This window comes from Epinephelus lanceolatus, chromosome 24 (genome assembly GCF_041903045.1).
Source record: "Epinephelus lanceolatus isolate andai-2023 chromosome 24, ASM4190304v1, whole genome shotgun sequence".
In the NCBI taxonomy this organism is placed as follows: domain Eukaryota; kingdom Metazoa; phylum Chordata; class Actinopteri; order Perciformes; family Serranidae; genus Epinephelus; species Epinephelus lanceolatus.
Genome location: NC_135757.1, coordinates 6,089,945 through 6,115,602, shown reverse-complemented (window position 1 = coordinate 6,115,602; position 25,658 = coordinate 6,089,945). Strand labels below are relative to the sequence as shown.

The window sequence follows — 25,658 nt, the reverse complement described above, 5'->3', positions numbered from 1 at the left end:
TGCTTGGTTTCGCTCCTATCCCTCCAAAAGATCTTACTGTGTTGTTGGGAGGATACTCCTCATCCCAAGCCCCCCCTCTCTTGTGGTGTTCCCCAGGGGTCAATTCTTGGTCCTCTTCTGTTTTCTATTAATATGTTTCCTATGAGTGAAATAATCCGTAATTATAATATTAATTTGCATAGTTATGCAGACGACACTCAACTTTATGTTCCAGTGACTCATGTTAAGGGTTTTCTCTTGGATATTAAGTGTTGGATGTCACAAAACTTCCTCTGGCTCAATGAATCCAAATCTGAGGTTCTTTTTCTTGGGCCCCTCAAACCTTTGACTTAAAAAAGAACCTTGGGAAGCTGTCCTCCAATGTAAAGCATTTTGCCCATAATTTGGGTGTCATCTTTAACTTTGAGCTCTGTTTCAACATACAAATAACCAAGGTCATGCAATCGTCTTTTCCTCGGATTAGAAACATTACATTTTTTATCTCAAGCAGACCTTGATAAAGTCATCCATGCTTTCATCTCGTCTTGTCTGGATTGTTATTTCCTATATTCAGGGCTCAGTTAAAAGCCCATTTCTTGTTTCCAGCACAATCAGAACTCGACTGCCAGACTTTTAATTAATTCCAATAGACAAGACCACATCAAGACCATCCTTGCAACGCTACACTGGCCACCTGTTAGGTATAGAATTGATCTTAAACTTTTACTAATTACTCTTAAGTCCAACATGGCCTTGTTCCTGCATACATTATAGATTTAATCACATTCTATGAGCCAAGCACTCTTCAGGTAGGACCCTCCTAACTGTTCCCATAGCCCAAAGCGTTACAAAAGGAAACCAGGCATTTTCCGTTAGAACCCCAGAGCTGTGGAACTTAGGTTAGCAAATTCATTGTCTTCCTTTTAGACACTCCTCTAACATACTTTAACAGGAAATCCGATCTCGAGGGCACAGCTGATAGCTGCGAGGTTTGTTTACATGAAGTATGACAAGTGCATATTTAATGGATAAATGTGGACAGAGAGCTCAGAAGCTAGTTTCTGTTGGGACACAGTATCATTTTGTTCCACTCAGAAGCAGCTGCCGAGTCAAGTGGGACTTAAATTTGGTATAAATTCGGTCTGGTGTTTGGTATAATATTAAACCAGTGTTAAAAATTCTCACACTGGTCCAACCCCAGTGGTTTGAAACCTCCATCCTCAACTCACGAGTAATTATAAAGTAAGCAATGACAGAACACAGACAAACTGTACAACACCACTTTAGTGAAAACATGTACACACACACTTTAAATCCACTCACAAAATTAACATTGGTCTCATCATCAGATATAACATACCCGGATTGAGTCTATCATTTTAAAACAGAGACATGACAAAAATCTCCCAAAATACACTTCAAAATGTTGATTCTAAAAAGCTCAAAGTGCACTGCAGCATCAAGCCTAAAGCAAAAGTCAGCAGGCATTATACACATTGTACTTAAGTATTTACAGCTCACAGGGGCACAGCTCTTTTTTTAGCATCATAACAAGTTTGGATTTTATGATACTTAATGTGCTCCTCCAATAAACTGATGACTCATGGGCGACTCGTGGCTGCTGCTCTGCTACGGCAAGCACAAAGAGCGTCAAAGCCGGGTAATACAAAAATACACAGACTGCAAAAACTCATTTCTGTCTATGATTGATTCCGTAAACTCATTTTCTTAAAACAAACAGGAACAAATATGTCAGTGTGGTAAAGATGTGTCAACTTGTTTCCAACAAAAAGTTTGCTTGTTTTATGTTTCACTTGTTTTAAAGCTACATTCATTATTTTTTTGATCACTAGGGGGCAGTGGAAACATTTAACTTGATATAGGTGTCACTGCTGAGATAGGAACGTCTACTAGTTTGGATCAGGTCTTCACCAAATCCTGAGGAAAACATCTGGCTCTGTAGCTGCTAGATGCTAAAGGCTAATGATCTGTGGCAGTGATACTCAACTAGTGGCCCGTGGGTCAAATCTGGCCTGTGACAGGGTGCTTGTTTTTTAAAAACAGAGGTCAGGGCTAAGCCCCAATGTCCTCAAATCCTAGAGAGGCCCCTGTGTACACCTGACCTGTGACCTTTGGTGACTGACCCCTGGCCACCTGTCATCTTTCAAAAGTGGCCCCCAGGCAAAGCAAACTGAGTTTCCCTGATCGGTGGGTTTGTCAATAAAAGCAAATGGTGTGTTCAAGAAGAAAAAAGGAATCAAATTAGAGACATGATGAATTTTGCAGTGTTCACACTTAGGATCAATCTGTGACACGACAACAAACAAAAGCCTGACTTATACTGTAGCTCACATTTACATATGTGATACAAAAGATCATGATCTCACTTCCACCACATCACTGGATGTATACATGCAAGCTTCTCCTTTGTGTTTCATAACTTCCATCTGCTCACATCACAATCAGCATTTTACATTAAAAGTTCCTTCTGCTGGATTTAGATCCAGTTACATGATGATTACATTAACGCAACCTGAAGCATGGCTGCGTTATGATGTAGATAAAAGAATAACTGTACATTCTCAAATAGTGTCTGGAACCTTTGCTGCAGAGAAAATCTGGTCTTTATTTGGACTTTCATCTCCTTTATGAGTACATTTAACCATGTTTAAGGCATTCATTTGCTATTTTCTGTCGATGCAGTCTCAGGTTTCTTGATAGATTCGGTAAAATGTGCATTTCCACAGCATTTTTTTAATCAGCAGTCACGTCATACATCACTAATTGTTTCCAATAGCTCACATTTTGCAGATTTAAAAGATTTAGTTAAAGGAATAGTTCTGATTTTTTGAAGTGGGGTTGTATGGAGTACTTATCCATAGACATTAAATTACATACAGTAGACGTTTGGAGAAGCAGGCTGGAGTCCGACATGAAAGCTGAGCAATCTGTTGTGGAGGGTCAGCAACAAAATGCATTTTAGCCACCTCAAAAAAGTCCCTGATTTTTTGATTGATTTTTTTTTAAGTGGGACTTGTTTCAGGTGACTAAAACACATTTTGTTGCTGGCCCCATCCACCGCAGTTCATTGCTAAGCTCCCGTGTCAGACTCCAGTCTGCTTCTCCAAACTGGAGCCGTGCACTGACATCTACTGTACACACGTGGACAAAATTGTTGGTACCTTCTGTTAAAGAAAGAAAAACCCACAATAATTTGAAAAAACAAACTAATGAAACAGGCCTGGACAAAAATGGACAACCTTTTGAGGCAATCACTGCAACCAAGGGATTTATCTAACTCTCAATAAGACTTCTGCACCTGTCGGCAGGTATTTCGGCCCACTCCAGCTGTCTCAGGGTGCCTTCCCCAGACTCCATGTTTCAGCTCCTTCCACAGATGTTCAACAGGATTTAGATCAGGGCTCATAGAAGGCCACTTCGGAAGCTTTTAGCTGTGTGCTTTGGGTTATTATCCTGTTGGAGGACCCATGACCTGCGACTGAGAACAAGCTTTCTGACACTTTCATTGACAGTTTCATTAGTTTGATTTTTAAAATTATTCTTTTGGACCACAATTCTAAAGCAATGTCTGATTTCTATTGGTTAATTTTCAGTAAAATATTATTTATTATCACTTTTGTCAGTTTCAAGTTATTTCAGTGACCATTCTTTCTTGGACCCCAGGAAGAATAGCTGATGCTATTGCTGGTGCTAATGGGGATCCTAATAAAAAGAAACAAACGGATGGGTACCTACAATTTTGGTCCACGTGTGTATATAATATACTGTTTATGGATAAGTGCCCTATACAACCCCACTTCAAAAAAAATCTGAACCATCCCTTTAAGCTTCAATTAATGAAACTCAATACTTCCAGCTTTCAGCAACTCAAAAGGCAAACGCCCTCCTATTCCTCGTACGCTTTTAGTTTGAAACATCTGCAGGAAGTCTTGCATTTCATTGGCAGTACAAGAGTTTGGAGTGAACAAGTGAATGAAAACAATACTGTGATAGAAATAGAAACATGGCATTACTGTTGTACTGACTGCTGTGGGAATGCACATTTAGTGAGTCACTATGGTAGTGACTCCACTACCGCTGGATGTTTCGATGGCCTTTCGATGGCCACGCTCCTTGTCTTTATTTGAATATCTACTTTTATTTTTAGACAGTACATGGATTAGGCAGACTCTGAGGCGGACATTAAAACTGGTCAGTTCACACAGACAAGCAAAACAAGAAAGAAATGTTGGAGGCCGAAATCGCAGGGACAGATATGTCAACACCTACATAAAACAGATTGTTTTCGTGTGTGAACAAACCCTTTAGGAAGTGCGAAGGGGCAAATTAAAATCCCAAAGGTTTGTCCGATCCTTCTTAGATGTGAGCTGGGGTCGGGTCTGCTACAACCAGCTCAGAAGGTCACAGGAGACAATCTTAAAAAACACCTGATTTGAGTTGTATGATGCAGTAAACCACACCCATGTAAATACCACTGTAGTTCATATAGTGTAAAGAAATGTAAGGAAACACACAACCGAAGCACATATACACAAAGCTGCTGAAATCATCACTGAAGAAATGGACAGGAGTGTACAGAGAAATAAATGACACACAACTACATGTATTTTCAGTTTACAGTTGTCACCTTAGGCTTGAGTTGATATATGGCTTAAACTAACAGGTAACAGGAAGACCCAGAGGAAGTGTCATTGTTCAGAGCAAAGACGAGCCGTGACAGTTGACTCAAAGGTGAATGGTGCTGAGTTTTGGAGAGAAGGCCACTGACTTGTGTTGTGCGTGTGCGGAGGGTGTCTAGGACGTCCGGAGCAGGTTGCTGAAAACTGGAATGTGAAAGAAAAAGAACAATCAACTTGAAGATCGTAACTGGATGAAAGAGTTACCAAACCCTGAACCCAGCTGTGGAAAGAGCAGGTCGGTACCTGCTGTCGACTAGTGATGGCCAAATGAAGCTTCATGAATTATTTTCTTTATTTTTGGGGTCCACTCTGGCACTCTTTGTTCAACAAAGGGTTGAAACCAAAGCTTCATTTGGACATCACTACCTAAACCCAACTGTGTACAGAGCAGGTCGGTACCTGCTGTCGACTTGTGATGGCCAAATGAAGCTTCATGAGCTATTTTCTTTATTTTTGGGGTCCGCTCTGGCACTCTTTGTTCAACAAAGGGTTGAAACCAAAGCTTCATTTGGACATCACTACCTAAACCCAACTGTGTACAGAGCAGGTCGGTACCTGCTGTCGACTTGTGATGGCCAAATGAAGCTCCATTAACTTTTTTCTTTGTTTTTGGGGTCCACTCTGGCACTCTTTGTTCAACAAAGGGTTGAAACCAAAGCTTCATTTGGACATCATTACCTAAACCCAACTGTGTATAGAGCAGGTTGGTACCTGCTGTCAACTAGTGATGGCCAAATGAAGCTTCATGAGCTATTTTCTTTATTTTTGGGGTCCACTCTGGCACTCTTTGTTCAACAAAGGGTTGAAACCAAAGCTTCATTTGGACATCACTACCTAAACCCAACTGTGTGCAGAGCAGGTCAGTACCTGCTGTTGGCCACTAGATGTCAGGCTACACACATACCTGGGTTCGGTGCTTTGTTATTCCAAATTCTTCCTTTTACATCTGTTTTAAGGCAGCTATTGTTCTGGATATGTTCAATAATATATATACTGTGCTATTACTGCACTCCATTAAGCTGATGCTGATGACTCAAACATATGAGATCTTAAATATGATGCATAGTTATGGATTAAACTCCCCAATGGCATATAAAGTAGTTTTAATAAGCAAAGACACTTACTTTGAGTACCGTCAGACTGGTTACCATGATGGACTTTACCCCTCTCTGGATCCGCACCTAAACACACAACATGTTAGCCACTGTGATGACAGACTTTCTTTTATCCGTGTGTCTACTGGCATTGTAAAAATACCACATTTGGTTATATTAAGATAACAACACTGACCTCCCTGCACTTTGAAGCACAGCTTTTTCTTCTGGTAAGCAAAGTAACTGGATGCTGCTCCCAACAGAGCCATTCCAACGGCGCTGGCAATCCCTGCAATCTGTCCAGATCCAGCTGCTACAGGACAAAATATAAACATATTATATCACTTGTTAATTGCACATAATCGTGATTACTTCAGAAGTCCTGAGTGACTTGCTTGATATTTCCTAACTTCTCCTACTTCCTAGGGGGACAACTTTTTCTCTCCTAAAGGAGCTCTTCATTGTGCAATTGTAATAATAGGGCCAGTTCCTAAACTGTCAACTGCCATAGCCTCTTTTCTCCACAAGGTGGTGCTCAATAGCTTTCAATGACAGCCAGAGTCTACTTCCACTGACTAAAAGTTCCCAGAACAGACGGGAGGGACTGAGTACAGTTACTGTAAAAAAAAAAAAAAAAATGGAGCACGAGTGTTTGTCAAAGAAGGCAGACTAACACAATGGACAAAACAGAGCAGCTCTAGAGAGTTGGGTTTCAAGTGATACGCCCAAGCTCCAGGGCAGGGGTGGGGCACGAAAGGGTAAGCACACACACACATGCGTACACACACACTGGCTCTATGAATAATAGGCCTGGCTCTTCTGTTGACTGGCAGGGCTTTCAAACCACAGTGTGTCATGAGGGAGAGGAGTGTCTTGTGATGGTGTTAAAATAGGGTGTTGCCTGAACATAAAAAAAGAAAGAGGATCCAGCCTACAGCGTGACTTGCTGCTAGGAAATGCAGAGCATGCACATGCAGTACACCTGAGGTGTCTGCTTCTACTTGAATCATGATACATGGCCGGATTAACCCCAAGAGGGCGAAATCCTACAGAGCCCAGATTAGCTGTGTGTCTGTTTGTAATAATGTGATCACAGACACATGTTCTAGGCCAGTTTTAAGATGGCAAAATGTCAGATTTTTACGACATGATTATCATGGGCAAAAGAGCTCACAATAACAATAAAATCACAATATCTACAGAAAATTTAAAATATATATTGTAGTCTTTGCTGTCAGCTTCTTGAAGCTCTATTGCATGACACTCAGAAACTATCTAACATACACTGGCTCCCGACTAAACCTAGTCCATACCCATTGGTAGCTTTGTCACCTTCTATCTATACCAATCCTCAATGCCTATGTGCAGTTTCACATAGATTGACCACGTCAGTGAGTAGAAAAACGTGGGACAGACAAGACAAGAATGACAAACTGACAGTTTCCGTGATTATGTACAGCATACCATACCATGACTTAGTCATACCAAAAATTAGAGAAAGAAGGGGGAGCCACAGCGATCGGTCGCATTTTAGCCATTTTGAAGCATTTTTCTGTTGTTATAGCGCCACCCAGTTGCCAGTTAGAGTTAAATTTCTCCAGTCACCTTGAGGCGTCCTGTTCTACATATCTACCAAGTTTAGTAAAAATCCATATGGCGGTTAGGCCTAGATAAGAAATGAGCTCTCTAGCGCCCCCATTTTGTTTGATGGGGTCAATAATGGAGGGGTCCCCTCAGATTATGTGTGGTCATATGCCTACAAAGTTGCGTGGTGATGGGTGAAACCCTTGAGATGTTATACACCTTTATGTGATGAGCCACGCCCTCCGCAATATTCATTGCCTTATAGAAGCTCAGTTTTAGTACGTTTTCCAACTTTTGCCAAGAGGGAACTTTAGATATTGGTCCCTAGATTATGTTCACCCAGTTTCATGCAGATCGCTCAAACTTCCTAGGAAGAGATCCATTTGAAGTGTTTTTCAAAAAATTCAAAATGGCAGAAAATCTATATAAGCGGAAGTTATGGGTTCTTGAGGCAAATGTGTTCCTCATGAGGAGAGGCATCTCTGTGCAAAGTTTCATGTCTCTACGACATACGGGGCATGAGATATGCCCATTCAAAGTTTGCAATTTCAATCGGTTGCTATAGCGCCCCCCTTTGGCCAATTGATGTAATATTGCTTCATTGGCATCCTCCCATGACCCTCTACCACTGTGCCAAATTTCACATGGATTGACCAAGTCAGTGAGGAGAAAAACGTGGAAATGAGATGTAATGAGATCTATCTATCTGTCTGTCTGTCTGTCTGTCTGTCAGGCCTATTCCAACAAATTATATCGTTTGCAGTAAATATCACAATATAAAATGTGTTTTCTGTATACTACTCACCCATTTTTTAAGTAGTATGTATACCGATACCGATCTGGTATGGTCCAGCTGTTGATATCAAACTTGTTTACACATTTTAACACTGGCCCAACCCTACCCTAGGGCCACCTAACCTCTGGGACCTGAGGCAGCCACGCAGTTTGCTGCTTTGCTCAGATGAATCTCCAGCCTTCCATGGATCAGAACTCAAACACAATGTGAACTTGGAGTTTGTTTTATTCAGTATGGATGATACATCTCGTGACTTTCTTACATTGCAATCATTGCAGCAATGTTCCATACAGATTCCAGTCAAAGAAAAACTTTCCCAATAAAAATACATCAGTGAGCAGTGGTGTAGCAGAGGGTACAGGCAGGTATGTACAGTATACCCACCTATGAAAAGGCCATGATTGTAATATATGGAGTGTATACCCACTTCCTCCTTGGTAACCTACCCATCCGCTACACCACTGTCTGTGAGCGTCACCAAAGAGCACACAAAGAACCACTCAGAAGAAAATAGTGCCAACGGGAAAAACCATCATCTGATCAAACATCTAAAAGTGATACTTGTCCAAAGTCAATAAGAAGAATCCAAACAAGAAAAAAAACCTGAGGTTTAGACCCCTACATGTTGGATGCGTCGGCAGAGTGCTCTGAATGCTGGCTATGTAAAGAATGTGTACAGACTGCAGCTGAGTGTGGAGAATCCAAGGAGTTCAGACTGCAGTGTGTTCACAGGCTAAAGCAGGCATGTCCTGACACAAAGAAACCGAGACTTTGCTTTCCAAAGAAGATAAGAGTCACTGCACTCTATTTAAGGGTAACAGCTCCCAGATCAAGTAAACTCTTGGAGTCAGCGCTCTGTGTCGTGACTCATCAAATGACACTTTATTTCCCGTCATAGGAGCTTATTTAGGGCTAAATTAAATACGACGATGATGAGCATCAAAACGCCTAGCATGAGTACCTGATGCACCAACAGATCTGTGGTGCATTCACACATAAAGAAAGGTAACATGAGTTCACACTCCGCCGCAACATTAATGCTGTAAACTTAACAACACAGAAATGAGTCATGGCAGTGCTGGGTGGAGACTGAAAGACAAATGACTCCATGTCCACACCTAAACACGGGGTATCTGGTAAGTCTGGAATAACAGGGATGAAGGCAACACGATTTCTTGCAGTGCTGCATAATTATAACCTCACACACACAGTGTGAAGTGTTTCTTGTCTTAGAGTGATGCTTCAAGACATTTTACACCAATACACAGGTGTTCCAGCTCGAGCACAGACCTTCAGCTGTTCGTGTCCATGAGACAAAATCAGCAAGTGGTCAAAGGGTACAGGAAGTGTACCCAGGGAAGCACACTGAATCTAAGACCCACTTTACACCTTGAATTAAAATGCATCTCCTATGCAGATTATATCTAGATATGATTTAACCTGAATACATTTATACCTGGTGTCGATATACATCTCCACCGTCCACACTGAGATTCGACTGAGATCTGATTGCACTGTTGAGCCCAAGTAACCTTCCAGTTTTAGACATCTCCACCATTTGCTTCATAAATGACGATACTGAAAGCAGACACTTGGTCTAGTCTTGACTCTGACCCGGAAAGTATACCCATGCAGTCAGTCCCACCTGTCAAAAAATGGCCAAAACATGTTTTGTGAGGTCACAGTAACCTTGACCTTCAACCACCAAATTCTAATCAGTTCATTCCTGAGCCCAAAGGGACAACTGTGCCAAATATGGGGAAATTCCCTCAAGGACTTCTTGAGATAACTCGTTCATGAGAATGTGACGGACGCAAGATCACAGTGACCTTGACCTTTGACCACCAAATTCTTATCTGTTCATCCTCACGTCCATAGAAGTTTGTGCCAAATATGGGGTTAATTCCCTCAAGGACTTCTTGAGATAACAAGTTCATGAGAATGAGACGGACGCAAGATCAAGATCACAGTGACCTTGACCTTGAACCACCAAATTCTAATCAGTTCATTCCTGAGCCCAAAGGGACATTTGTGCCAAATACGGGGAAATTTCCTCAAGGACTGCTTGAGATAACTCATTCATGAGAATGAGACGGACGCAAGATCACGGTGACCTTGACCTTTGACGACCAAATTCTTATCCGTTCATCCTTAAGTCCAAAGAAGACGTTTGTGCCAAATATGGGGTTAATTCCCTCAAGGACTTCTTGAGATAACAAGTTCATGAGAATGAGACGGACGCAAGATCACAGTGACCTTGACCTTGAACCACCAAATTCTAAGCAGTTCATTCCTGAGCCCAAAGAAACATTTGTGCCAAATATGGGGAACTTCCCATATTATTGAGATTTCTCGTTCAGAGGAATAAGACAGATAAGACTGAAGTGACCATGACCTTTGACCAATGACCACTAAACATCTCATTAGCTTATCCTTGAGTCCAAGCGGAGGAAACTCCCCCATGGTGTTTCCTGAGATATCAGGCTTACAAGAATGGGCCAGACGGACAGACTGTGCACATCTTGCTATCGTCTGCATTTTTAGAGCAAACTTTGCCATGAAAATAAAACATTTAAATATTTTAAAAGATTTTTGTTGGTCCATAGTTTTCTTTGTTATACAAGTCAGAGTCAGTCAGGTAGATTTAGAAGGTAACAGCGAGATCCATATGGACCAGACTGTAAACACAGTGATAGACAAAACAAATAAATTACAGGTGAGGGAGGGTCACAATGTGTCCCTGACAACCTCTGGAAGTGGTTTGGCCTATCAGATCGCAGTCTGTCCTCAGTGTGTGGATGCATTCACACTTGTACTTTTATCCTGCTGCGATGCCAACACCCCAAACACTATCAATACAAGGTATAAAGAGGGTCTCGAATGCTCTGTACAGAGTTTACAGCTGCACTGCAACCAAACCGTTCGAAATAACTCAAATCAAAAAACTGCAAGACAGATACAAAAGTTTGCCAGTGATCAGAGTCTTGGCTGATTCCTGACTTTTCAAACCGCTACTATCCATTTTTTCAAGACAGAGTCCATGAGACGTCAAACCAAACATTCGTAAACCAGACGAGTACAATCTTAGACCTGAGAAACGATCACAACTTAAATGGTTCATGGTATAGCTTGCAGCAAATCCATGGCCCTCTCTAACAGGGGGGCTAAGATTTGCTTTAAGTTGGACATCCACATAAAGAATTCCTCTGGCATGTTAGCATTTATCATCTTCAGGATTTGGCCCCACGGAAGGTCTGGATCTGCAACGACACACAATCGAAGCAGGGTTTTAGCCAAAGAGACCAGACCAGGGGTACCAAAATGAAGAATATACCAGTGTGAAACTCGAGCTGAAGAATCCTGAGAATGTTTTATCTGCTGAAATCAAACTAACTTTTTCTAAAGTGATCCAGATGACATGTTACGTCAAGATAATACGAATAGAGTCGAAGTTAGTGAGCTGCTTGTTTTCAACTCCACAAACAAAATTAACGCGACTTCCTGTAAGACCGGAAACAGGAAATGCCCAGCAGCAACTCAAGAACAGCTCAGTTCCACAGGGAGAAATAATGATGGCCACACTGACACTGAGAGCAGACACACAAAGAGAGGAAGTAGATCCAGAAGGGCACAGACCAAGACGAGAGATGGATTTACCTTGAGGCTCGTCAGCAGCACCACCTGTGAGGAAGACACAATGTCAGTCAACTGACAAGGTTTATGACTGTCGGATATTTTTGAAATTTTTGATTTTCACACTTTTGTTCAATCCTGTTCATTTTTAAGTCTCGTTGTGGATATGTCCTGCTTTGAGAATCCAAGGCTAGGGTTTCTGTCAGTCTGGCATCTGATCATCAACTATGACTAATAGCAAACTTTTTATGGTGCGTCAGAATAAGAAATTGCAGGAATAAAAATGTACCACGGGGATTATAGCCGGGGTCCGCCCCACCACCTGCGTTCAACAGAGAAAGGAGAAAAGTAAAGTTAGACTTGAGGTGCAGCAGTTGTAACAGAAACAACACATCGGTATTAGTCACATCACTGTGCTTCCTTTATACCGATGATTTTTATTATTGACCACAAGTGAAATTCCAGCAGAGGTTGTGTGTGCAGTAAGCTGCAGTTAATAACAGCTTACTGCCGCTGCTCCTTCAAGAGTACGATCATGCAGAATCTGATCTGAAAACCAACCATGTGGCTCTGATTACGCTGGAGAGCCTGTGGGTTTTTATTCCTTTCTTTCTTTGGTAGAAGAACAACTAATTACTTCCATGCTCTGACTGAACAACAGCACAGACACAAAACAAAGGACAGCAAGTAGCGTCTGAGTCATAGCATCAGGGTTCTTTTAGATGTACTAAGGAAACTGAATATTTTCAAACATTATCTGACTGATAGCATCTTTTAATTTTTGAGAAAATGATCAACAATAGGCCTCTTTATCTATGGAAAACCATGACAACCGATGGAAAACACAGGGACTAAACCTGAGTGTATTTATTCAACATGAATGGAGCAATATTGCTTGAACCTACAACAGTCCTTACGAACACTGAGAATTGTTCACCTATTATATCTAAAACTACAACCGATCCAAGGCATACCCGAAGTAAAGTGACAGCTGTTCTTGTTCCATCTTTATTACAGGTACATGCACGGTCTCCTTTGAAAGCCGACACTTCAGTTTTTTAACCCATCAGTCAGAATCACTGTAGCCCCTTTTACACTGCCAGATTTTCTGCGAACGTTGGGCCGATTTGCCGGCAAGCTGCGAGCGTTTAGACACACAGAGCCAGATTGGCGAGTTGATCCAAGGCGCCCAATTTTCCATCTCGTAGGGTAGACATATTGGTGGAACCCTTTTAGATTAAAAAGACCGAGGCGGCCTTCCGCTATAGGAGGGGCTGTTGATGACTTGTGGGAGGAGCTGTTGATGACGCCGCACGTGCGACCCACTGGCGGTGGATAAACAGGAAACAGCTGATAGCAGGAATCAGCGAGCAGCTAGTAGCAAGAGGGAAACACAAACCTGACAGACACTGTAACGATGAGCAACTGGGGAGACAAGGAATTGCGCGCCCTCCTTGTCCTTGCAAACTAAAGGCCTGTTTCCATTCAAGAAGATCCTGGTACTATTTGGGGGGCAGGAACTTTGCAGGAACGTCCTCTCGCTCCGCCCTCTGAACCGCCGTGTCTCCACTGAGAGGGCGGAGTAGGAGTAACGTCCCTGTAAAGTTGACGGGCTCTGGATGTGACGTAATCGTTGCGCAACCATTTTGACCGGGGCAACGAGTTTTAAAAATGCCGGCTATTTTGTCGCTTTCTATTGACGTCACATCCCGCCTTGAGTATATCCAATCAGCACCAAGTAAACCCCAAGCCCCACACAGGAGTTTTTCGGGGCCGTTCTGAGTACCTACTCCGAGGCTGGGACTTGTTTAGCCCCTGTAAAAGTTCTGGAACTCTGTCCTTCGGGAGTGGTTCCTGCGGTGGAGACACGCACCAACGGCCCCGGCCCCGTAAAATTACCCCGAAGTTCCTGCGGTGGAAACGGACCTTAAGAGGCCATTAACCGTCAGATGACGGGGACGGTGAAGAACGGGCCGACTTACGAGAGAATTGCCAAAGGACTGACCAGCCGTGGATTCCCACCCACGTCACTGTTTACATCACACGCTGAGCTACACGTTTTGTTACTTGCTCACGCCCCCCATTGCCCCGAAAAAGGCGCATTCTGTATAAACAAAAGTAGGTAGGCGGCATTTTGCTGCACTCCCTGATTTTGTTTTTATACTGGCAATGGTGAAAAAAGACTGATTGGGCTTTCCTGCAAATTTAAAAAGGGCTTTTGAGTGCTTCAGTCATTGAGTTATACATGTTTCAACACACAGAAATAAAAGGTTCTTTATCTTTGCTTTGACTCTATTTTGAAAAATAGAGTCAATGATCTAAAATAACTTTAGGGCATCGATTGTAGAACTCTGTATGCTTTTCAGTAAGGCGAAAGTCAAGTAAAATCAATTACGTTATCTGCATCTTTTCAATATTTTTATACACAAGTACATCTCTAACAGATAGTGCTTTTATGTTGACTGTGTGATCTGCTGTGTGCATGGTGGTTTACAGCACTAAGACACATAAAACGCCACCACACTATCCTCTGTGAAACCAGGATGCCGTCTCTCTTCAACTGTCTACTACAAGCTATTTTTACTTCCCCTGAGCCAACATGGGCGTATAATCAAAAAAGTGCCATGTGACCTGCACTCCACAGAAAAAAAAGTCACATCAGAGTTTGTCAGCGTTGCCATGGCATTACATAAATGTTGTGCCACTGCCTTGAGGCGCTCAGCTTGACTGAGTCAGCGGTAGTGAAGGACAACAAGACGCAACAAAGGAAAGAAAGCTAATTTAGGAGATACCAAGGAATCCCCAACCATGACTCACCAGTGTATTTACCAAAACTATGGATATCATACCAAGTTATTACAACATCCAACAACATGTTACTGTGGACTAGACAGAGGCATGATGGGAAATAATCCACATTCATCATACTAGAGAGCAGACGAAGCAAACATGCTGGTGTCGGCAGTTAGAAGTGGTTGTGACACACACTAATAGAGGCAATTAAGGTGTTTAAAAACCCTTAGTGTGCGACTACCACCCTTTGAATCTCTTACAACACACAGAGAGAGACTTTCTGAGGACATTTTATCTGCTCATAAATAACTGGGCATTCTTTTAAGGTGCACATTCGGCACAACGTCAACAAATATGGGCTAAATATCATTGCTCAAGTCGTTAAGTTGCAGCTTGCAATGGATTTTACTGAATGGCAACATTGTACTTCCTGTTCACATCCCCCCAAAGCATGAGAACTCCAAAAGAGCATGATTATCCCCCAGACAAAAGTGAGACCAAGAATTACAGCAATGGCAAAACATCAACAGAGCACCGGGATGTCATTTGGGGATGTGAGCATGCTGTTGTAAATCACAGTGTATATTTAACCATGAAGGCTGCAGTGTGAACATAGGCTAAGGGGTTTTTCGGAGGCCCCAGCCTTTCTCAGGCCAGCCTATTTTTGTAATGCTCTGCAATGGCCGCACATTTTCGCTGTGGTGGACATGGGGCCTAATGTCCTTATGTGACGTATGACCGAGCAGCTGGCACCACAAGCAAAACAAGAATAACAACAGCAGCATGATGCAGTGGCATGATGTCTTACCTCCTCCTGAGCGCCCACCGTCACCGCCACCGCCACCACCGCCACCACCGCCATAACCATCAACTAAGTCCGAGTCACTGAAAGCTCCTCCACCTTTAAGGAATTAACGACAAAATATGTAAAAAAAATAATCATTCCACTCTTATACGATTCACAAACTGTACATTTCTTAATCAGTAATATTTAAATATTCTAACTGCTTTGACAAGACGTGGACATTTTCTGAGGATGAACCTGCTGTTAATCTGTGCTGGATCCATTGTCAACAAGTCCCAAGAGACTAAAACCAACAATGTGTTTGTTTGTCTCTCACTATGAAATGACCTCCCTTTCCTTCCTCTGCCTCTCAGCTCAAAGCCATTGTTGCTACTGAGGATGTTAATCTTTAAAAACACCTCATGAATGTAAAGAGCCGACAAGTAGGTTCAAACATTTGTAGACTCACCTCCTCCACGATTTGGGGGCTTCACAGTAGGTTTGGGAGGGTTGGGGTCTGTGGGGACAACGACATTATCGGCATCAACAATGAACTCTTTACATGATAAATTCACCTCTTAACAGCTTGATTATCCACAGAGTTGTCTTTCTCTCCACAACAAACGCACCAGGTGATTTAAACCGATAATAACACTTAACTAGTCCATACCCATTGAGTACAGCATACCATACCATGACTTAGTCATACCAAAAATTAGAAAAACAACATTGGTCCACAGGGGGAGCCACAGCAATCGGTCGCATTTTAGCCATTTTGAAGCATTTTTCTGTTGTTATAGCACCACCCAGTTGCCAATTAGAGTTAAATTTCTCCAGTCACCTTGAGGCGTCCTGTTCTACATATCTACCAAGTTTAGTAAAAATCCATATGGCGCTTAGGCCTAGATAAAAAATGAGCTCTCTAGCGTCCCCATTTTGTTTGATGGGGTCAATAATGGAGGGGTCCCCTCAGATTATGTGTGGTCATATGCCTACAAAGTTGCGTGGTGATGGGTGAAACCCTTGAGATGTTATACACCTTTATGTGATGAGTCACGCCCTCCGCAATATTCATTGCCTTATAGAAGCTCAGTTTTAGTAAGTTTTCCAACTTTTGCCAAGAGGGAACTTTAGATATTGGTCCCTAGATTATGTTCACCCAGTTTCATGCAGATCGCTCAAACTTCCTAGGAAGAGATCCATTTGAAGTGTTTTTCAAAAAATTCAAAATGGCGGAAAATCTATATAAGCGGAAGTTATGGGTTCTTGAGGCAAATGTGTTCCTCATGAGGAGAGGCATCTCTGTGCAAAGTTTCATGTCTCTACGACATACGGGGCATGAGATATGCCCATTCAAAGTTTGACATTTCAATGGGTTGCTATAGCGCCCCCCTTTGGCCAATTGATGTAATATTGCTTCATTGGCATCCTCCCATGACCCTCTACCACTGTGCCAAATTTCACATGGATTGACCAAGTCAGTGAGGGGAAAAACGTGGAACACAGACACACACACACACAGAGTTTTCATCATTATATAGTAAGATAAGATAAAGTGGTTTCATGATACAAAAAAACTGTCAAACAGCTTTACCTGGACCCAGAGCATCCTCCAAATCAAGTCCAAAGCCACCTATAATACACAAACACACAAACTTTAGACACTGATGAAACAATATCTACATTCATCTTCAATATCAATGTGATTTTTCATCAATATTAGACAGGAAACGTGAGGAGAGAGAGGTACGACATCCAGCAAAGGTCCTTAACCACTTAACCACCTCACAGATGTCATTTCTTTTTCATGCAGGTACAGTAAGTTACATAGGAGTAAGTTTGTTTTTTTTTACACCTACTCGCTAGTGTGCGACAAATTTGCATTCTTTTTTTTCTTTCATGTTTTAAAATGAGCATAATGCTCCAAAAGTGCAAGGGCAACAAAGGCTTTCTTGCGGGCGTCCATGTTTTTTCCGACTTGTCCACCATTGTCACCTAGAAAGCAAAAACTGTTGTCAACTTGGAGGTGACGTCATTCCCACTTCCGACTTCCAAGTACAAAATGAACACACCATAAGCCCTCGCGGAAACTGTATTTTCAGTCCCTCTACAGCCTGTACTTCTACATATCTCTGTATCATGATGTGGCTGAATATTATTTCTGGTCTACACAATTCAAGTAACATTCTAATAGACCTAACTATCAATAACTATTTTACACATTCATGAGGTCTTTTTCCGCAGTTGAAAAACCCACAACGTCACATCCGTATTGCAATGATTTGAGGGTGAAGTCTGCTGAAGTCTGGACCCCAAGCGGACTCTCTGGACGTCTGCCGAAAGTCCGCTTGAGGCCCCATGTGGACGGGATGAATTATGGATTTGGAGCCCTCAGCACTGCCAGACTTCCCAGGAATGCGCCCAGAAAGTTAGCGAGCCTGCAAGCGTGGTGAAGTGCGGACATTTGGATGCTTTACCGCCTTCTTCTTCAGCATCCACTTAAATCAAGAACCCAAAGAGCCGATAAGTGAGTTGAAACTATGTAGACTCACCTCCTCCTCCTCCGCTCTTCGGTGGCTTCACGGTAGGTTTGGCAGGTTTTGGGGGGTCTGTGAAACATTATTGGCATCAATAATTAAGTATATAAAAAGCTCTTAGTGCAGCCCCAACATGCAGAGAAATCTAAAGCTTGACAGGCCTGCATCGATCAAATATGAACAGCTCATTCTACGGAAAACAAGAGTCTTACTTTCAGGTAATTATACACTGAAGAGACTAGTTAGAATCATTTGTAATTTCATATCAGAGAGACTGTCAAACAGCTTTACCTGGACCCAGAGCATCCTCCAAATCAAGTCCAAAGCCACCTATAATACACAAATACACAAACTTTAGACACTGATGAAACAATATTTATATTCATCTTCAATATCAATGTGATTTTAATCAAGATTAGACAGGAAACGTGAGGAGAGAGAGGTACGACAGGAGACAACCACAACTAGCATAACCACCCTCTGCGTGACAGCATCTGTGTCATGTTTGCATCATGGTCGATGCAGCCAGCAGTAGGACTGGTGCAGTTTGTATAAGGTGTTGTGGTCTGAGTAATAGGAGCCATTGTCTGATATGTACGTACTACTTTAATCTTTGTAAATGTCAGCTTCCTTTAGATTGCTGCCGAGGACACACATCAGCCAGACTTTCCTGTCTGACCAGGACACAAGAAAACCACCTCCACAGGGAACGCGTCCCTCCCATTTTTAAATAACGATGGTATTCTGAGACAGGTGAAAGGAAAGGATACAAACCATCATCTTTTGGCTTCTCTGGGGCCTTCGGTTGCTCTGGTTTCGGAGTTGCTGAGGAACAAAAACAAGGAGGCCGTGTTACTATCTGACAGCATGTTAACATTTCTATCCAGCACCCTCATGAACCCCACTGTTCCTCTTACATTTGATCCACCCACCTGAACACCAGTGCAGACCATGTACCCCCCCCCCTCCTTATGGCAACGGCACTCCCCAGTAGCTGTGGACCCCCAGCAGGACAATGCACCACGCCACATCACAAAAACTGCTCAGGAATGGTCTGAGGAAGGTGACAAAGACCTCACCTCTGGCCTCCAAATTTCCTGGATCCCAGTCTGATCAAACATCTGTGGGACGTGCTGGTACCCCACCTCGCAACCCACAGACTCAAAGTCCGATTCAAGAAGAACCCACCATGGATCGGCACCAGCACATCCCTCAAATGTTCGATCAGGTTGGGATGTGGGGTATTTAGAGATCAGGTCGATGCCTTAGGTTCTTTGTGCCGTTCCACAGGTCATTCCTGAGCAGTTTTTTGTGGTGTGGCATGGTGCACTGTCCTGCTGGCGGGCCACTGCCATCAACAATGCCGTCGCCATGAGGGTTTTTACTTGGTCTGCAACTGTGTTCGGGTGGGTGGAGCATGTCAAGTAGCATCCAATAGGAATAGGAGTGCTCAAACAAAACGGCCCCGAAACACATCAACATCATGCCCAATGTGATTCTAAAATGTTCTTCCACAGAGAAAGTCACTCACCTGGCTTGGCATCATCGAGAGCATCGGCCAGGTCAAACATATCTGTGTGTGGAAGACACAAGGAACACCGTTACAAATCAACAGTGGAAGCGACAGTTTCGCCTGCTGGAGTAACAGGACAACATGAAACTGATTCACAGGAACGCAGAAACAGATCAGCTGATCAGCAACAGTATTTATCTGCTTTTCACTGACTACCTCTGACCACAACAACCAGCCACAGTATCCTGTGTTTTCCTTCATACTGGACACATGTGTTCTGTGTTTGGGTGTTGCAGGGAGTCATACAGTGTATTTCGCTGGTTGCTATGGCAGCACTGACTGCTACGCCAAGCAGCTTTGCAGCATGAGTCACCACTGAGTCAAGTTGTTTCTCCACACAAGAGCACATTCCGACACTTTCTGCCCGGGAGGCGGCGAATGTTACACACCCATAGAGGCCTTTGATGTTACATGCACATTTCTCTGTAGCTCATCTCAGTGTCGTACTGTATGCAGGCATATGCTTACAATATGTGTCCTGATAGAAGCCTCACACTCTGAAGACCACACTACTGCAGTTTCAGAAGCCTCTTTTGCACTGCCTCTGCAAGACAGGAATTTCCCGCTGTTACTCCGCCTCGCAGTCGCGGAATGAGAGGACAGAGTTGTCTCGCCTCTGAGCGGCACATGGAGGTAGTAAAAGTGCCATAACGGTGTCCGTATAAACACAGCGGGATCATGGGTGGCACGGGTGTGAGGTCTTGACGAAAAAGCAGCTGCTAGCAGTTAGCAGCTAACTCAAAGAAGAAGAACGGCAACTGAAAATGTGGGGGGAAAAAAAAAATCGATGCAGCTTAGTATCACGATATTTTTAGTGCAAATATTGTATTGCCACAGAGTACCAAGTATCGATTTTTTTTATCATATAAATTACTAATATTGCAAATGCAAATTAAAATGTAGGTAGCCCATGAGAACAATACAATGAGTTGCTTTTTCAGTCCACAAGACACATCTTTGTGCTGCATAAAAATGGCTAAAATGAGATGAACAGACTTTATCTTATAAGATAAAACAGATGATACACAGTTGAAAAAAAAAAATGCAATAAATCGCAATATATTTATTGCAATACGCAGCATATCACAACATACTTAAAATCGCAATAATACTGCATCGTAATAAATGTTATTGGCCCCTTTTACACTGCGAGATTTTCCGCGAATGTTGGGCCGTTTTGCCGGCAAGCTGCGAGCGTTTAGACACACAGAGCCGGATTGACGAGTTGATCCGAGGTGCCCAATTTTCCGTCTCGTAGGGTAGTCATATTGGTGAAACCTTTTTGGTTTAAAAAGAACGAGGCAGCCTTCTGCAACGGGAGGGGCTGTTGAAGACTTGTGGGAGGAGCTGTTGATGACTTGTGGGAGGAGCTGTTGATGACGCCGCACGTGCGACCCACTGGCGGTGGATAAACAGGAAACAGCTGATAGCAGGAATTAGCGAGCAGCTAGTAGCAAGAGGGAAAACTTGATAAGACACTGTAAAGATGAGCAACTGGGGAGACAAGGAATTGTGCGTCCTCCTTGTCCTCGCAAACCAAGAGGCCATTAACCGTCAGATGACGGGGACGGTGAAGAACGGGCCGACTTACAAGAGAATCGCAGAAGGACTGACCAGCCGCTGCTTCCCTCCCACATCACTGTTTACGTCACACACTGAGCTACATGTTTTGTTACTTGCTCACGCCCCCCACTGCCCCAAAAAAGGCGCATTCTGTAAACAAAAGTAGGTAGGCGGCATTTTGCTGCGCTCCCCGATTTTGTTTTTATACTGCCAATGCTGAAAAAAGACTGATTGGGCTTTCCTGCAAATTTGCACAACTCCTGTCTAAAAAGGGCTACTGTCGTGTTCTGCCATTGTTATTGTTTAGAAAGTGCCGCTGTGAGTCACACCAGAGGCCGACGCTGCTATTTTACACATTTTCCAGATATTTTCAGGTGAAGGAATGTTGAGTGACGGCTGTAGGTTAGTTATGCGCAGAAGCAAGAGAGCTGTGAGTGACGTTGCTGTGACACAGCCAGAAGTGTGTAAGGTGACTCAGTACCCCTTTTGTTCTTTATTCAAATCTAACTGTTTCGTGTGGTGTTTTATTTGGTTCCGCATTAATGTGGATTAGGTATACGGGGTTTAAAGGCTGGATCCTTAATACTTAATGTGGTCGTCTCATCTTCAAGCTATGGTTAGACTTACACGGAATCAATTCATCAGTTGCTGCATTTAAATCTATTATTACTTTTTTTTTTTCGTTTCCTCAGTGAAACCTGACTAAAAGTACTTTCTCTGTGGGTTTCAGCAATTTTTACTACCTTCCAGATGCTGTTAAAAGATAAATACATAAGTAAATCTAAAGTAAATCTCATCGACAAATTAACAGTAAGGATTTATGAATACGGTCAAATTTGGTAGATGTTAAATCTCTGACATCAGCCTTATCTAAGCTGCAAAATATCTTGCCGCCTCCAACCAGACAGCGTGCCAGCTACTTCTCGTTTGCGTGCCTGTGGTTTTCTATACCAGCCCACAGCTCTGCTTTGACAGGAAGTAGATGCAGAGAAAGGACACAGCTCTTAGCATTAGTCTGTATGTTTGTACATTACCTGAAATAAGCTCGACTATGATTTTTCATGACTTTTAGCTGGTTTCTGTGAACCTGTTAAAATGTTTACTGGACAATGGTGAACGTCTTCTTGACCTTTACTCATGAACTCATGAGCATTGCTCTAGTCCTTAAAGGTTCCTGAGAGAATAACTGCTTCACCTCACCTTACAGCCTCCAGGGGTATTTACTGGCGTATTTTATGTGGCAGGACAAAACGTGAATGTCTCTTAAGCTTGTGTTAACCACAGACCTTATTTCAGGCCAGACATCTGCATTGGGTACTCAAAGGTTACCCCGAAAAAAGCTGTGTAATGGGTAAAAATACCCTCCACACACGTGAGAACAAAAATGTATTTTGACATATACTGTCGTTACATTCGTCACTGATGTGGAGAACTCCATAGTGGTGGGAGGAGCATGCTAAAATGTTTCCTAACCTGGCAGTCATTGAATGTTTTCGCCATCCCCACATTGAGCTCAGCCAGTGACAGAGACTTTTCCTCCACTGGATTTGTAATCCAAGAACGGAGAGCCCAGCTTAATGTGAGTGACTGTAGCCTGTGTGTGTTTAATCACGGGTGCGGGTCAGGTTGCGGACACATCGGTTCTGGTACTGAGCTTTATATGTCTGGGCAGGTGCGGGTTGTAAAAACTGGACCCCTGCAGGACTCTGTTTCAGGCATCGAACCAAAACATCGAACCAAAACGCCACCGACTTTGAGAGGGGGGAACCGGGAGGGCTAAAATGCTAACTCACTTCAAGGGTTAGGACTCATTCCTCGGCTACTACGTCATCCCCCCAAGAAAGAGCAACTGCGAAGGACAGGGGGGGCGCACAGGGACTGCTTTAATCCACCTTATTCGTGATGGCATTACTGTAGAAATGATTATGGGTACAACTTCCTGTGAAATAGCGGAAGTAGCATTAAGCTAGTTAGCTAGCTAAGAATGTCTGTGGTTAGCAGCAGTGGCTACTCTAGGTGGCTAACCACCAACAGTGGTTCTTTTCTAAAGTAATTTGCCTTCAGTTTAGTGAATACTGATTTATTCTTAACAAATATTTAACTCATGTTAACTTAGCTTTTTCTAAAATGTCTTGGCAGAGCTCTGGTACCTGTTGCACAGTCTGTGTCTGTAAATTAACACCTAGTTTAACACCTTTATATTACTATTTAGGGCTGCAACTAACAATTATTTTCATTGTCAACTAATCTGTTGATTTCTTCGATTAGTCGACTAATGATTTTATCGAAAAATGTGTCAAAATGTTGGCACAATGCTGTCGGTCTGTCTCTCCCAAACCCCAAAATGATGTCATCTAAAGTCTTGTTTCATACTCACGCCAAAGGGTTTTAGTTCACCGTCATGGGAGAGTGTGTAAAGCTGCCAATATTTGAACGTAAAAAGCTGCAATAAGAGTATTTTGGGGTACTTTTATAGTACTTTTCTATGAGAAATGACTCAAAGCGATTAGTCGAATAGTTACCAATTATTTTAATAGTCGATTAGTCATCGATTAGCCGACTAGTCGTTGCAGCCCTATTACTATTATTGAAGTCTTCTGCTAAATTCAGCACCATGTTTCACTCAGAACAGTTTTTAATAAATCCGACATTAAGCTAACTGCGTCGTTAACACAGACGAGTGGAGGATTAGCTGGGAAGCATCACATTTATTCACTTTACATGGAGCTACAGTTAATACTGAATTATGTTAAATGTTTGCCGAATGTGTTAGCATCTCTTAATAAATCATATCTTTATAAGAAGCAGATGTAGCGTCAGCTAGCTTGGGCCATGTTAGAGCTAACAATATTTTAGCGTAGCAAAGCAAGCTAGCATGCTCGGTTAAAAAGGAAAAAATATATATAATTATATTGATTAATTATAACAGGTGGTTTGTTGCATGTTTTATTTCCTAATTGCTCTTGGAAAGAAGAATAAAGTACTGTAAACAAGCTGTTAGCATTGGAAATAGCCAGTTTCCGTTTAACACTGGAAGGGGATCATGGGGGCTAGGAATGAGGTGGACAGGACCCAGAAGATGGTGCTACGCCCCTGATATGAGGTTTAACTCACACACACATGGGCATATCGTGTCCACAGTTGTAGATAAATAAAACAGTTTTTACTATTACAGGGTAAAAACTAATAACCACATAGCTACTGTTTTTATAGCAAATGCTAAAAATGTACCCTGTAGCATGTAAACCAACAAGGAGCTACATTTAATACTGAATTATGTTAAATGTTTGCCGAACGTGTTAGCATCTCTTAATAAGTCATCCGACATCATAAATCATCTTTATAAGGAGCAGATGTAGCGTAAGCTGGTTTGGGCCATGTTAAAGCTAACAGTATTTTAACATAGTAAGGGAAGCTAATTGCTAGTATACTCGGTTTAAAAGAAAAAAAAAAACATATATAATTATTTTAATTAATTATATTATGGTGTGTTCCACATTTTCTTTCCCAATTTCTCTCGGAAAGAAGAGGGCTGTAAACAAACTGTTATTGGAAATCACTGGTTTCCGTTTAACACCGGAAGTTGCGCACATAATTTGCGCAAAGGATCATGGGGGCTAGGAACGAGGTGGACGGGACCTAGAATTCGATGCTACGCCCCTGGTATGAGATTTTACTCACACACACGGGCACATAGTGTCCACAGGGTGGGAATGAATAAAAATTAAACATGTTTACTACCTTAAATTAAAAACCAATAACCACATATTTTTATAGCAAATGCTAAAAAATGTACCCTGCAGCGTGTGGACAAACGCTCGAGCTGCTAAAAACAAACTTTAAATCTCTTCAGCCTTAAATTAACTCCTCACAAGACCACTAAAATACACACCATAACCACTATATAATCATTACACACCCCATATTTTTCTGACAAAAGTTCCAGTAAAGACATTACCTTGTGTTAATGCTCCGGTAACAAGACAGAGAAGTAAAATAATCCTCAAACGCAACATGTTGGCACTAACTCTCCTTCCTTCGCTCCGACTGAAGTTTCCAGCGAGGTTACCTTAAAGTTGTAAACTTCCCAAGCTAACTTTTGCTGTGTCTCGCTTTAGCTAAGGTTAGCAGGTATGTGCGGACACAGCTTTCTTGTCCAGACTGCACAGCAAACCTCGTCTGTGAGGTGTCCTGTTACAGTTTGTTATGAGTCAACTTTGCCGATGAAGGACGGAGCGGGTGTGGCAGTCTCTCGCAGCCTGGGCGTCACATGCCTCTAAAATTAATGGGTTTAACCCTTGAGTGTGTTGCTTCATCTCACACACACGTGCATAAAGATAAGAGCAAGATAAGGCTGGCAACTTTCATTGATAGAGACGGGTTACCGCCCCTTAAATGTGTTAATTCATTTCAAGCCACGCCGAACTTCATGTAAAAAAGCCGCAATTTATATTTTATGTTCTCGCTTTCTTGCCAGCAAAGATGAAGACCTCGGAAAAACTTGTGCAAACAAATCACTATGATCTGGTGCTCAATTCGGCTTACATCCAGGTCTTCCTGAAACTCTAATTTTGCTGTAATACTAACTTTTATATCCCATTCTCGCACACTGATCAGCCAAA

The 25,658-nt window shown here is 42.5% G+C and overlaps 1 protein-coding gene across 3 annotated transcripts; it reads right to left on the bottom strand.

Annotated features, from left to right (window-relative positions):
* Positions 1–1,245: 1,245 nt before the first annotated feature.
* Positions 1,246–25,320, bottom strand: cd99 (CD99 molecule). 3 transcript variants are annotated; one of them, XM_033615684.2, is made up of 13 exons: positions 24,995–25,295; positions 19,432–19,473; positions 18,675–18,725; positions 18,192–18,230; positions 17,916–17,972; positions 16,958–16,996; positions 15,833–15,880; positions 15,388–15,480; positions 12,076–12,108; positions 11,811–11,834; positions 5,970–6,086; positions 5,804–5,860; positions 1,246–4,823 (listed from the first exon to the last, which is right to left on the bottom strand). In XM_033615684.2, exons 1-13 carry the CDS (start codon positions 25,050–25,052, stop codon positions 4,795–4,797), a joined length of 687 nt encoding a protein of 228 aa, XP_033471575.1. In that variant the 5' UTR covers positions 25,053–25,295; the 3' UTR covers positions 1,246–4,794. The 3 variants fall into 3 exon arrangements, with proteins under 3 accessions (XP_033471575.1, XP_078022076.1, XP_033471576.1); XM_078165950.1 differs by lacking the exon at positions 15,388–15,480 and having other exon boundaries at positions 24,995–25,293; XM_033615685.2 differs by lacking the exons at positions 1,246–4,823; positions 5,804–5,860; positions 5,970–6,086 and adding an exon at positions 8,361–11,413 and having other exon boundaries at positions 24,995–25,320.
* Positions 25,321–25,658: the final 338 nt, after the last annotated feature.